Here is a 14,382-nt window from a genome sequence, read left to right as displayed (position 1 = left end):
TCGCATTACTGCGCTAGTCTGAAATAGCGTATTGGGATTGGTTGCAGCACACGTCGATCAGCCGGTGGGCGGAAAGGCACAGTATTACCTCATTGATAGCAGTGAATGAAGAGAATAAGAGCTTCTGCTGAAATGAAATAATGTTTTTGTACTTTATCATCCTCATTGTTCTTTTGTTTACCTCATGTCCTGCATTAGGGAAAACGGTTTCTGGGGTTTTCAGCAGCGAAGCGGCCAGAGAGAATGATGGGCAATACATCAGCAGGTTTCTGTATCACGGTGAGTGTCTGATATTAAACTGCAGTTACACTGACATCAGGCATTTGCAAGTGCTCTTATATATCTTTGCCTGTCTGTTCACATGCATGCATGAATGCAGGAATGTTGCTGTTTAGTGTCAGTCTGATTAGAATGTGCACATGTGATTACTGTCCATATGAGTTTATGATCCACCTGTGTGTGTGTCTCAGGTGAGAATGGTGTGGTGGCGTATCGTGTGGATAATGTGCTGCTGGCGGTGCAGAAAGAGGCCAGACTGCTGCTGTTTCAGGGGTCGGAGGGTTTTGACAATCTCAGCTGTCTGGAGAGAGTCAGCTCCGCTCACATCTCTAGTAAGACTCTTCACATCTCTGACTGCTTTAACTGCTTATGTTCAGTGCAACATTATGTTTCTGTCTTTCTATGTGACACGTGTGAACTTTGACCCCAGACTGCAAATGCAGACGCTCATCTTCTTATCAGGGATCAGTTTCAGGCGCTCTGCTGATGTTCGCATGAAGCTCAAACCAATCCTGCTGTGTTAATGATGGATAAACTATTCTATAATCTACATTTGTTGATCAATATGTGACCCTGGACCACAAAACCAGTCATAAGGTTAAATTTTACAAAACTGAGATATATACATCATATGAAAGCTCAATAAATAAGCTGTATGGTTTGTTAGGATAGGACAATATTTGGCCGAGATACATCTATTTGAAAATCTGGAATCTAAGGGTGCAAAAAATCAAAATACTGAGAAAATCACCTTTAAACTTCTCCAAATTCAGTTCTTAACAATGGATATTACTAATCAAAAATTACATTTTGATATATTTATAGTAGGAATTTTACAAAAAATCTTAATGGAACATGATCTTTACTTAATTTCCTAATGATTTTTGGCATAAAAGAAAAATCAATAATTTTGACCCATACAATGTATTTTTGGCTATTGCTACAAATATACCCCAGCGACTTAAGACTGGTTTTGTGGTCCAGGGTCACATATTATAAAAATCAATCTGCTGCTGCAGGAAACACATGTGTGACCCTGGACCACAAAACCAGTCATAAGGGTCAATTTTTTGAAATCGAGATTTATACATCATCTGAAAGCTGAAAATCTGGAACTGAGGGTGCAAAAAAATCTAAATATTGAGAAAATTGCCTTTGAAGTTGTCCAAATTAAGTTCTTAGCAATGCATATTACTAATCAAAAATTAAGTTTTGATATATTTACAGTAGGAAGTTTACAAAATATCTTAATGGAACATGATCTTTACTTAATATCCTAATGATTTCTGCCATAAAAGAAAAATGGATCATTTTGACTCATACAATGTATTGTTGGCTATTGCTACTTAAGACTGGTTTTGTGCTCCAGGGTCAGAAATTTGGTTCTCTTTTCATCACTTCATAAATTAGAAAATACTGTCAGCAGACAAAAAAAACATTTTCACCATGTTTTTAAGAGTAAAATGTGGTATAATCAAGTGTGAATTATATATGAACAAATCTTCAAAATATAGAAAGGAATAAAATAATAGAAAAATAGAAATAAAAAAAAACTCTTGGAACTGAAATCTACAGATTAAAGTGAAATTAAATAATCACTTTAATGTGTATTTTGCATGTTTTCTTTCCACTAGTATAATATAAGATATGTTACAAAAGCAAAATAGACCTCATGAAAACACTGGTTTTGTCTGTAGTGTCTCGCCTTAAAGCAAAAAGGACAACATTTATAGATGTTTTATCAGTAATTGTAATAATACTGTTGACACAAAACCAGTCATAAGGGAATAAATAAGCTTTCTATTGATTTGTGGTTTGTTTGGACAGGACAGTATTTGGCCAGAGATGCAACTATTTGAAAATCTGGAATCTGAGGATGCAAAACTTACTGAGAAAATCACTTTTTTAGTTGTCTAAATGAAGTTCTTAGAGCATATTAAATTGACCAACTATCTTCTTGGAACATGATCTTTACTTAATATCCTAATGAGTTTTTTGCATAAAAGAACACTTGATCATTTTGACCCATACAATGGGTTATTGTTACAAATATAGCTGTGCTACTCCAGACTGGTTTTGTGCTCCAGGGTCACATATATTTCACATTTCCAGTTAACCTGATCAAAGAGGAGCAGAACCAGACCGTACCGCATCAGTCCACACCGCAGACGTGGCACGTGATGTACGTGGACCGCTACACCTGTCAGGACGGGCAGATGGACGGCGCGCTAGAAGACGTGAGCTTCCAGATCACCATGATGAACCCGGACGCCGCAGGAAACCCGCTGGATCACTTCAGCGCTGAGGAGGCAGGTGAGTTCACTGCAGGACAAACACATGAGAGTCACTGAGAGACTCACAACCAGTGTTGGGGAAAGTTACTTTTATAGTAATGCGTTACGATAATGAGTTACTCCCTAAAAAAGTTACTAATTACGTTACTTAGTTTAGCTTTGTACGGAAAGTAATGTGTTACGTTACTTTTGCGTTACTTTTTAAATCTGGGCAGGGCTTGCTTGTTTGTTTTTAATATAAAAAGTTGTATTTTTGTCAAATGTAAAAGCCTTTTCACAGCAAAAGCCTCAGGTTTAGAGAAAAGTAAATCTCCGTCTGTACAGTAGACCACAGAAGAACAAATGTCAACTCTTCAGCAATAAAAAAAGAAAACAAATGTTAGATTATCTTAAGTCATTTTTGCTTATTAGTATGGATGAATTGGATCATCGAAGATCATCGGTTAATAAAATGGGGTTAAATACATAAAGGATATTTGTATTATTTAACATATTTAATTATTGCAGGTTTGCGTTGAATTTCAGTGTTTTTATTCATTTTGAGGAACACTGTGTCTGTTTTTAGTGAGTGAGATGAATTAATGCATGTTCACATTTATTCTAGAACTAAAGTAACATCTTACTCACAATTTCTGGAGAGGCGGTATTAACATTAAGTGACATGGCATCTGACGCACGGAAACCACTGGCACATGCCACTGCTCAGTGGCACATCGAGTGACACTTCCGGTTTTCAGTGACATCTGTCACCGCAGAGTGGCATGTGTCAGTGACACTTGTGACATGCCGATGGATTATGTCAGTGTCACTGTCACTCGAGTGACACTTCCGTTTTTTAGTGACATGTGTCACCGCAGAGTGGCATGTGCCAGTGACACTTGTGACATGTGCCAAACTGCCGATGCATTATGTCAGTGTCACTGTCACGGAACATGTCACTGCTGTGGCACACTGGCACCTCGAGTGAGACTGTCGCTGTCAGCTGGAGTTTAACGTAGACCGTGTAGCACACGTACTTAACGGCCGAACTTATATTTATGACATTTCTTTCAAACATAGGGTTAATTACATTAATTATTCCGTACAACACCCGTTACGCTTTTTCATGTTTTCAATATTTGTGTTGTGTATTTACATATGTACTTACGTTTATTTTACGTTTTGTTTTATATAGCCAACTTTTTTTTCTTTTTACAATCTATTTAAATACATATTCTAAATAAATTTTTTTGACAGTGTTTCACATTTCTCCCTTCTTTGCATAGAATGTACAGTTCCGCTGTGTCATTTGGAATTATAAAAGACAGATAGGGGACCATAATTGTAATGTTAATTTTGTACCAACCTGCAGAAGGTATGTGCTATCACTAATTGACACTTACCAGGCACTTATCAGGCATTTCAGATAATTGTAAATTAGCATGAAAATTTCACAAACCATTATAAAGTGACACCTACCATTCAGAAAGGCTTTATGGCCAACCATTCAGAAGTGTACTGGAACTTGACATTTGCTCTTCACAATGCAGTAATGTGGGTCTATTAAACTTGATCTCTAGTATAATGTGGCTACAGAAAGTCAAATAATTTAACAAAACATTCAGGCATCTCCACAACAAATTAATTTTCACATTGTTAGTAAATAATTTAATTTCTTTTTGCATAATTCTATAAATTATTCTTTTTAAATATTAAAGCCATGTTTGGGAACCTCTTATGACATTATTAAATGCTATCTATATTTTAGTTGAATTTGTAGTTGTTATTGTAAACTAATCCCCAATGTCAGTCAATGGTAGCATATAAAATGTACTGTTTATACCTTTTTCAGCAAGCCCAGACAGAAAAGACATTCAACAAGTGTGTTAGTTAAAGCAATAGCAATTTTCTTTAATAGGTAGCTGGTTTTGCAAAGCTCAATTCAGTGAAACTTAACCATGCCAGAGGCCATTAAAACTTCAACCACATAGCGGCAAATATTTTCCAGTCTTTGTAAAACAAGTATAGTCACCTTTAAAAAAAGAAAAGAAAAGATGTTACCACCAAACATTCAATAACAACAATCAGCATTAAATTACAATTACCACCAACCTCTGGAAGCATGACATCAAAGATGTAGTTTAGGTCTTCAAAATCTTCATCTGCATCCACTGCTCTCTTTATTTTGTCAGCAAGTTTGATTAACTATTATTAAACATGAGAATATTAAATCATTTAGGATAAGGAACAGTTCTGGTGGTAATATAACTCAAAATATACAGCAAGTAAAATGTGAAACTTTCGCTTCTTACATCACTTTGACTGAAATGGCACTGTTGTGGCTTTAAGTGCTGCTTGAATTTAATCAATGTCTCAGGATGTTTCCACATGTAAAATCGGCAGGATTTGAGAGCCTCACTGTGAAAAGCTTTATGTAAAGCCTGTGGGAACAGAAGTCTGTTAAAAATGTTTTTGAACATTTAAGATTTTTTTTTTAAATACTTCTCTTCTGCTCACCAAGCCTGCATTTATTTAATCCAAAGTACAGCAAAAACAGTTATATTGTAAAATATATATACTATTTAAAATAACTGCTTTCTATTTGAATTTATTTTAAAATGTAATTTATGTGATCAAAGTTACATTTTCAGCATCATTACTCCAGTCACATGATCCTTAAGAAATCATTCTAATGTGCTGATTTGCTGCTCAAAAACATTTATTATTATTATCATCAATATTTAAAACAGTTGAGTAAATTTTTTCAGAATTATTTGAATAGAAAGATCAGAAGATCAGAATTTATCTGAAATAAAAAAGCTTTTGTAACATTATACACTACACCAAAATCACAGAAACTTTATTTAGCAAGAATGTTTTAAATTGATGAAAAGTGATGATAAAGACATTTATAATGTTACAAATGATTTCTATTTTAGAACTTTCTATTCATCAAAGAAACCTGAAAAAAAGTCTACTCTGCTGTTTTCAACATAATAATAATAATAACAATATTAAATGTTTTTTAGTAGAAAATCATAATATTAGAATGATTTCTGAAGGATCATGTGACTAGAGTAATGATGCTAAAAATTCAGCTTTGAAATCACAGGAATAAAATACATTATTTAAATATATTCAAATAGAAAACAGTTATTTTAAATAGTACAAATATTTCAAAATGTAGTTGTTTTTGCTGCACTTTGGATCAAATAAATGCAGGCTTGATAAACAGAAGAGAATTCTTAAAAAAAACACACACATTAAAAATATAACATGTTTGTGTGTGTGCGTTCAAAAATGTTTATGATTTGATACTCACTTGTATGTCCTCATCTGAGATTATGTTCTCAATTCCAAGTCTCAAAGCCTTTTGAGTGCTACAAACAAACAATTATGTAAATTTGATCAACATCAGGTTATGACATGGCAAAGAACAAAAAAACACGGTATAGAACAAAGACTACAGAATACCCAAGACGTGTCACTCCTAAAGTTTTGAATGGGGAAAAATGCAAAGCTCAGTATGGCCAATCTGAATAAAAGAGCCAATCGCTAATCATCATCGCATCACTGAAGCTGCTATTAGAATTCTCTGTTGCTGTAGAAACAGTCAACAATCTGAGATGCACACTTAGCATGTGCACTGGCTGATCTAGCCTGAAAAACAAGCTTTTTAATGGTATTTGAGCAAAAGAAACCACATTTATGAGACTATTTAACCCTCATGTGGTGTTCAAAATCCTATTACACCTATGGTGTTCCCGGTCAAAATGACAGGCCTAAAAAAAATTGCTTAAATCACTCATTTAACCACATCTTCAACATTAACTTTTTAATGGCCGGTCATTTTTGAGCAGGAACACCACAAGTGTGACACTGTGCCATTTTATACAAAATAAAATCATTTCAGTTAAACATTAAAGTAGACTAGTGTGATCAACAGTGCAATTTATTTTCATATTTTTCTCAATATTGCCAAAATTATTAACAAATAATGCTTTTTTTCACTCAAAAACTGAGGTGCATAAGCTCGGATAAATGACTCCTACAATTAAACTGTTTGAAAATTTAATACAAAACCAGTCCTAATTGAAAGATAAACAAGTTGATAAAAAGATTGAATCCAATTTTTGGGGATAAAATAGCATAACGAGGGATTTATAAGCTATTTTGTGTAGGTCTGTCATTTTTGACCGGGAACACCATAGGTGTAACAAGGTGAAAAAAAACACACAAAAAAAGTAAAATAAATAAAATAAAAATAATAAATGTGGACAAGTTGTTATAGTCTCTGTGAACAAAGTCACTAAGTTTCAGTTCAATGCGATAACATTAACTAGTATTTTCAGGAAAAAGAAAAACTTCTCTAGTCAAAAATGACATGAACACCAATGACTGGCTCTAAAGGGACTTTGGTATAGAATAGTTGCTAATCATCTTAAGAGAAAAGGACAATGAGCCAGGGGCACCACAAAAGGTTTTTTCCAGCATGGTATTTAGGTGAAAATAAAAATAAAATGTAATCCTGGGATAAACCATGATCCAACTCCATGTTTTTTAATAATGGAACAATCTTTTTTTGTATGAAATAAATAATCTTTCCAACTTAAACTTACCTATCAAAGGTGTATGCCAGTTGTCATAAAGCCTTTCTGAATGGTAGGTGTCACTTTATAATGGTTTGTGAAATTTTCATGCTAATTTACAATTATCTGAAATGCCTGATAAGTGCCTGGTAAGTGTCAATTAGTGATAGCACATACCTTCTGCAGGTTGGTACAAAATTAACATTACAATTTTGGTCCCCTATCTGTCTTTTATAATTCCAAATGACACAGCGGAACTGTACATTCTATGCAAAGAAGGGAGAAATGTGAAACACTGTCAAAAAATGTATTTAGAATATGTATTTAAATAGATTGTAAAAAAAAAAAAAAAAATTGGCTATATAAAACAAAACGTAAAATAAACGTAAGTACATATGTAAATACACAACACAAATATTGAAAACATGAAAAAGCGTAACGGGTGTTGTACGGAATAATTAATGTAATTAACCCTATGTTTGAAAGAAATGTCATAAATATAAGTTCGGCCGTTAAGTACGTGTGCTACACGGTCTACGTTAAACTCCAGCTGACAGCGACAGTCTCACTCGAGGTGCCAGTGTGCCACAGCAGTGACATGTTCCGTGACAGTGACACTGACATAATGCATCGGCAGTTTGGCACATGTCACAAGTGTCACTGGCACATGCCACTCTGCGGTGACACATGTCACTAAAAAACGGAAGTGTCACTCGAGTGACAGTGACACTGACATAATCCATCGGCATGTCACAAGTGTCACTGACACATGCCACTCTGCGGTGACAGATGTCACTGAAAACCGGAAGTGTCACTCGATGTGCCACTGAGCAGTGGCATGTGCCAGTGGTTTCCGTGCGTCAGATGCCATGTCACTTAATGTTAATACTGCTACTGAATTTCTGTCAACATGGGGACAGGAGAGCTTTTCATCAATAAATGGGGGGGAAAAGTAACTGGCGTTACTTATTTGAAAAAGTAACTCAGATATTTTCTTGTCAATTAAAAAGCAATGCGTTACTTTACTAGTTACTTGGAAAAAGTCATATTATTATGCAACTTGCGTTACTAGTAATGTGTTCTGCTCACAAACACTCAATGTAATGAAAGCATGTCTTGGCAGGGCTACACAGTTTCTACTTCCTGCTGATCCTGGCGTATTTCGTGGCGTCGTGTATCTACGTGCAGCCGCTGTGGCAGGCGTTGAACAAAGGCGGCCCGATGCACACGGTGCTGAAGGTGTTATCCACGGCGCTGCTGCTGCAGGGAACATCAGTGCTGCTCAACTACATACACATGGCCCGGTCAGAACCACAGCACCTCATGTAGATATCACTATCATGATGAAGATGATGATGATGATGATGATGATGTGTGTGATTGGATCCTCAGGTACGCTCGAGACGGAGTGGGGACGCCGCTGACGGGGAGCCTCGCCGAATGTGAGTCTGTCACTGCAGCACACCGTCAGTCACATGATCTCTGGTTTCAGATCTGACACTTTACTTGCATTTAATGTGCTTTCTATGTACACTGCTGCTCAAAAGTTTGGGATCAGTGACCCCAGTTATATTGGACATTGCCTGCTTGGAATGTACCACAGACAAATTACATGGTACCGCCAGAAAGACAATACAATTTTGGTTGGACCTTATTGACATTGTAGCAGACCTCTTGAAATCCTGTTTTTTTTTTTTTTTTTTTTGGTTTATATGGGCAAATCTCAGGCTCTACTGTAATAATAAATAAAGAATCAAAAAAAAAAAAAAGTTTGGGATCAGTAAGATTTTTAACATATGTTTAATAAGTTTCTAATGCTTATCAAGGCTGTTTATTTGATCAAAAATACAGAAAAAAAATGAATAGTGTGAAATATTATTACGATGTAAAATAACGTTCTTCTATTTAATATACATTAAAAATCTATTTTATTTCTGTGATCAAAGCTGAATTTTTCAGCATCATTACTCCAGTCTTCAGCATCACATGATCCTTCGGAAATCATTCTAATATACTGATTTATTATTAGAATTATCAGTGTTGGAAACTGTGTTGCTTAATATTTTTTTGGAAGATGTGATATTTTTGTTCAGGATTCTTTGATTAATAAAAAGTAAAAAACAGCATTTATTTAAAATAGAAATCTTTTCTAACAATATACACTACGTTTCAAAAGTTTGGGGTCAGTCCATTTTTGTTCTTTCTTTTTTTGAAAGAAATTATCACTTTTATTTAGCAAGGATGTGTTCAATTGATAAAGTGATAGCAAAGACTTATATTGTTAGAAAATAATTATCTTTTGAATAAATTCTGTTCTTTTGTAACTCTTTATACTTTTAAAGTATCACAGGTTCCAAAAAAAAAAAAAAAATTTGGTAGTTTCCAACATTGATAATTCTAATAATAAATCAGAATATTAGAATTATTTCTGAAGGATCATGTGACACTGAAGACTGGAGTAATGGCTGATGAAAATTTACTAATTTTTTTATTAAAACCATTATTTTATTCTGTAATAACATTTTGCAATATTATAGTTTTTTTCTGTATTTTTGATCAAATAAATGCAGTATTGATGATCCTAAACATTTGAACGGCAGTGTGTATAAAATCACTTTTGTGAATTTAATTTGATGCAGATGTTTGACCTGTGAGCTGATGAAAAGGTACACTTTAAATTCACTGTAAGATGATTTGGCTAAAGTGTGTGTGTGTGTGTGTGTGTGTGTGTGTGTGTGTGTGTGTGTGTGTGTGTGTGTGTGTGTGTCAGTGTGTGACATGGTGGCGCAGGTGCAGATGCTGTACATGTTGTTGAGTCTGTGCGTGGGCTGGTCTCTGAGCCGCAGCAGGAAGTCTCAGAGTAAACCGCTGCAGTGGGACTCGTCTCCGGCCTCAACGGCGCTCGCTCTGGCCGTCGTCATCGCTCAGGTCAGCCGCACAAACACACGTCAGCAGACCTATACACAAAACACACAATAGAACAAATATGAAATATACATATAAGAATAGAATAAAACTCACTGAGCATCAGCCACCTCAGAGACTGGTGCATTCATTTGGATAAAATCATTCGTTTAATGAGTAAATGTGCTCAAGAGTGTGTGAATACCAGCTTAATAACTGCATTTATATTATATTTTATTATATATGATAAAACACCAGATCTTGTTCACTAATAAATGTGTGGATTATTTCTTATTTGTAAGCACACAAGAAGTTTCATAAAAATCTAAATTTAAACCATGCACATGAATTAGTTCTCAGCATTAGAAGATTTGGAGTACTTTACATGAGGTTTTTTTTTTCATATTTTCAGTTTTACATTACATTTCTAGCAGTTTGCTCCTTTTTAAATTAGTTTCTGGGTTATTTTAAAAATATTACTATTTGGGTTTAATTTATTTATTTGTTTCAGTTTTTGTTTTAGATCAACTGTAGTTTTTTTTTTTACTTTGCTTTTCTTACTGAGACTGTCTTGTTTCCAGCCAAAATAATCTAAAAATTCTTAAAGTAAAAATTGTTTTCAAAATAAACAAGTCAAAATTAAGTGAGTTTTTGCTTAGAACAAGCTAAATAATCTGCCAATGGGGTAAGCAAAGAAAAAGATTATTTTTCTCACCCCACTGGCAGATTATTTTGCTTGTTCCAAGCAAAAAAGCGCTTAATTTTGCCCTTTTTTTTGTCTGAAAACAAGAAAATAATTTGTACTTGTCTAGAAAATCATTCTTGATTTAAGACTTTTTTGATATTTTGGCTGGAAACAAGACAAAAAATATGTAAGAAAAGCATTTTTTGCAGTGTAAACATTTTAAAAAGTTAATTTTTAAAAGTTAAAATTTTATTTCAGCCTTATTTCAATTAGCAAAAAATGTTTTCATTATTTTAGTTAACAATAATCACCCTGGCTCTAAAGCAGATTTTCTTATCTTTCATTGAATATGATGGATTTATAAGTATGAGCATGCAGAGTATGTGATATGTTTGTTATTCCTGTAGTTGAATCATGATTAGTTTGTGAGGCAGATGTGGAGCTGTGTGCAGATAGTGAGTGACTGATGCTGCTGTGTGTGTGTTGTGTCTGTAGGGGGCGCTGCTGATCTGGGAGCAGCTGGATGACACGGAGCACCACAGTTTTCACTCTCAGCGCAGTGTGGCCGGCTGGCTGCTGATGGTGCTGCGTGTGTCTCTGGCTCTGTTCCTGGCGTCAGTGCTCTATCAGATCATCTCAGCCGAGCGGAGCGCGCTCAAACGAGACTTCTACCTGAGCTTCGCCAAGGTGAACGCAGCACGACGGACGCTTCTAGAACTAAAATATGAAAAATATGCAGTCAGAGAAACATTTCTAGAACTTCCAGAACTGTCTTCTTTTTTTACAGTTTTATATTTGTGACCCTGGAGCACAAAACCAGCCTTGAGTAGCACAGGTATATTTGTAACAATAGCCAAAAAACATTGTAAGGGTCAAAATGATCCATTTTTCTTTTATGACAAAAATTATTAAGACCATGTTCCATGAAGATATTTTGTAAATATATCAGAACTTAATTTTTGATTAGTAATATGCAAATAAAAACTTCATTTGGACAACTTTAAAGGGAATATTCTCAATATTTAGATTTTTTTGCACCCTCAGGTTCCAGATTTTCAAATAGTTGCATCTCGGCCAAATATTGTCCTGTCCTAACAAACCTTACATCAAAGGAAAGCTCGTTTATTTAAAACAAAAACAAACAAACTAGTTTTGTGGTCCAGGGTAACATTCAATAAAAGCAGTCATTATAGGGTTATATGAAATCAGACAAAATTTATCCTTGCACTGCAAAAGTGGCACAGAAGCTGGATGTATCTACACAGACTGCATAGATAATGTAATAAGATAATGGTTTAAATACAAAATATATTGAATATACAAATATAAAATGTTGAAAAAAAAATTATATTATAAAATAGAGATTAAAACCACCAGCAGGTGGCAACAAGTCACTCAGTCATTCATAACAAGTGAGTCATTAATTCAACCGATTCATTCAAACGGATGATTCATGAGTCTTTATGAATGAGCCACTGAATGATTTAAGAATGAAACACAGTTATGTGGACTCAGTTTAAACCATTTTGGAGCAAAAACAGTTAGTATTTACAATACTGTGTCTAAACTGTATGTCACTTAATATTAGCTTAAACTTAGTTTAATCTGTTTATTTATTAATGATATGTGACCCTGGACCACAAAACCAGTCAAGGGTCAATTTTTGGAAATTAAGATTTACACAAAATCTGAAATCTGAATAAATAAGATTTGATGTATGGTTTGTTAGGATAGTTGATAGGACAATATTTGGCCGAGATACAACTATTTGAAAATCTGCAATCTGAGAGTGCAAAAAAATCTAAATACTGAGAGAATTGCCTTTAAAGTTCTTAGCAATGCATATTACTAATCAAAAAGTAAGTTTTGATACATTTACGGTAGAAAATTTACAAAATATCTTCATGTAACATGATCTTTATTTAAAGGGAGACACTGCAGACAGAAACACTGTCAAGTTTAAGATTTTGGGCTTTTTGGTTTTTCATAAAGTGTTTTTTCAGACTAGTGGAAAGAAAACATCCAAAAAACACTGTTAAGTGTTTCTCTTATAGCACTTTATCTATTTGTGTCAATAGATTTCAATAACAATCCATATTTTTAAAGGAATTTTTTCTCCTACATAAATCTCCACCTCAGCAGCATTTACAAACACCAAACTTTACATTTATATTCCTGTCTATATCCTGAAGGTTTATACAGAGGGATTTGTTCATATGATTTGCTTGGCGTGATGAAATGAGATGCCCAATATTCCCTCTGTAAAAAAAAATTCTAATATGTCAAAAAAAGAATTTTGAAACTGACTTCATCCAGTGTTTAGATTTAGCAAATTAGCGCATTTTTCATTAAATAATGGATCATTTGCATATTTAAACCTAACATTTAAAAAAAACATGTAATACAAAAAATGTTTGCAATTATTAATCAATCAACTGGGTAAGTAAGGTCATAACTATTAGTTAATTTTTTTACCCTATTCGCCTGCAGTGTCCTGCCTTAATATCCTAATGATTTTTGGCATAAAAGAAAATACAAAATACAATGTATTTTTGGCTATTTCCTTAAGAGTGTCCTTAAGACAGGTTTTGTGCATGTGCTGGTCAAAACTGGACTGTCTGACCTAAAACCAGACAACTCCACCCTAAACCAGAGTTTGTTCCCATGAACACTTGAGTGACGCTGTGTGCCGTTTCAGGGCTGTTTCCTGTGGTTCCTGTGTCATCCGGTGCTGGTTCTGTTCTCTGCGATTCTCAGTGAACATCAGAAAGAAAAGGTAAGAGAGAAACAACCCTCCATCACTGAAACCTGATCAGCAGGAGAGCTCTCTCACCCCGTCTGATGTCTGTGCCGCAGGTGGTGACGATCGGCGTGATCCTGTGCCAGTCCATCTCAGTGGTGGTTCTGTACCGGCTCTTCCTGTCGCGCAGTCTGTACTGGGAGGTGTCGTCGCTGTCGTCGGTCACTCTGCCGCTCACCATGAGCCACAGGAGCCGCTACTGAGCGTCAGACGGGAGATCCGCTCTCCAGCAGCTCATCAGCGTCCGGCGTCGAGCAGAACGTCTCTGAGATGCGATCGCACGCCGGAGAGACGCACACGAGGGAGTGAAACAGTTTACATCACCCAGGGCTTATTCATATCTCAGATTACATCACAGCTGATGTGTGGAGACACACCTGATGTGAGTCAGTCTGCCATTCTCACCAGCCTGGGATTCTGCAAAAGAAGAAAGATGAAGTTCAGCGTTTGTTCTCTGTTCAAGCAATAAGAAAATGAAAGCATCTCTGATTTCTCGGCTGCGTCGTGATTTATTTGTGGTCGCACATGATTTCCCCACAAGTGCCTGAAATGACAATCACTGAAGCGGGACTTATAATCAATACTGAGGATATTTATTGATCCTTTTTGGATCCATTCAGTGTCAGACAAAGATGTGAAAATCCTGTTAACTAGAGCATGTGTTGTTAAGTTAAAGACTTGAACTGTGTCAAACATTGTGGTAATAAACTTCATGCGCACTAAACCTCTCTCTGTCACTGTGGCGATTACAGTAATCTGCATATGCTAATGAGGAGATTAGCTCATTATTATGACATCACAATGATGATGATGGAGCTGCTCATCATGTGCGTCACAATCTGTGTAAACCCT

The 14,382-nt window shown here is 35.3% G+C and overlaps 1 protein-coding gene and 1 long non-coding RNA gene across 2 annotated transcripts; one reads left to right on the top strand and one right to left on the bottom strand.

Moving 5' to 3' along the window:
- Positions 1-43: 43 nt before the first annotated feature.
- gpr180 (G protein-coupled receptor 180) lies at positions 44-14,254 on the top strand. Its single transcript, XM_073851630.1, has 9 exons — positions 44-279; positions 471-611; positions 2,392-2,592; positions 8,265-8,445; positions 8,534-8,583; positions 9,912-10,069; positions 11,226-11,417; positions 13,429-13,506; positions 13,587-14,254. The coding sequence occupies exons 1-9, from the start codon at positions 141-143 to the stop codon at positions 13,731-13,733; spliced, it is 1,287 nt and encodes a 428-aa protein (XP_073707731.1). The 5' UTR covers positions 44-140; the 3' UTR covers positions 13,734-14,254.
- LOC141347684 (uncharacterized) lies at positions 4,439-6,286 on the bottom strand. Its single transcript, XR_012357404.1, has 4 exons — positions 5,875-6,286; positions 4,865-4,993; positions 4,665-4,757; positions 4,439-4,584 (listed from the first exon to the last, which is right to left on the bottom strand). It is a non-coding gene; the product is annotated as an uncharacterized lncRNA (long non-coding RNA).
- Positions 14,255-14,382: the final 128 nt, after the last annotated feature.

This window comes from Garra rufa, chromosome 12, assembly GCF_049309525.1.
Source record: "Garra rufa chromosome 12, GarRuf1.0, whole genome shotgun sequence".
Classification (NCBI taxonomy): Eukaryota; Metazoa; Chordata; class Actinopteri; order Cypriniformes; family Cyprinidae; genus Garra; species Garra rufa.
This window is presented reverse-complemented; position numbering and strand designations above follow the sequence as displayed.

Bases quoted from the DNA above. Each gene is read 5' to 3' on its own strand.
- gpr180 (XM_073851630.1), top strand. From the start codon at position 141: ATGTTTTTGTACTTTATCATCCTCATTGTTCTTTTGTTTACCTCATGT. The intron at 8,584-9,911 runs GTGAGTCTGTCA...TGTGTGTGTCAG, and splicing joins GACGGGGAGCCTCGCCGAAT to TGTGTGACATGGTGGCGCAG. The intron at 10,070-11,225 runs GTCAGCCGCACA...TTGTGTCTGTAG, and splicing joins TGGCCGTCGTCATCGCTCAG to GGGGCGCTGCTGATCTGGGA.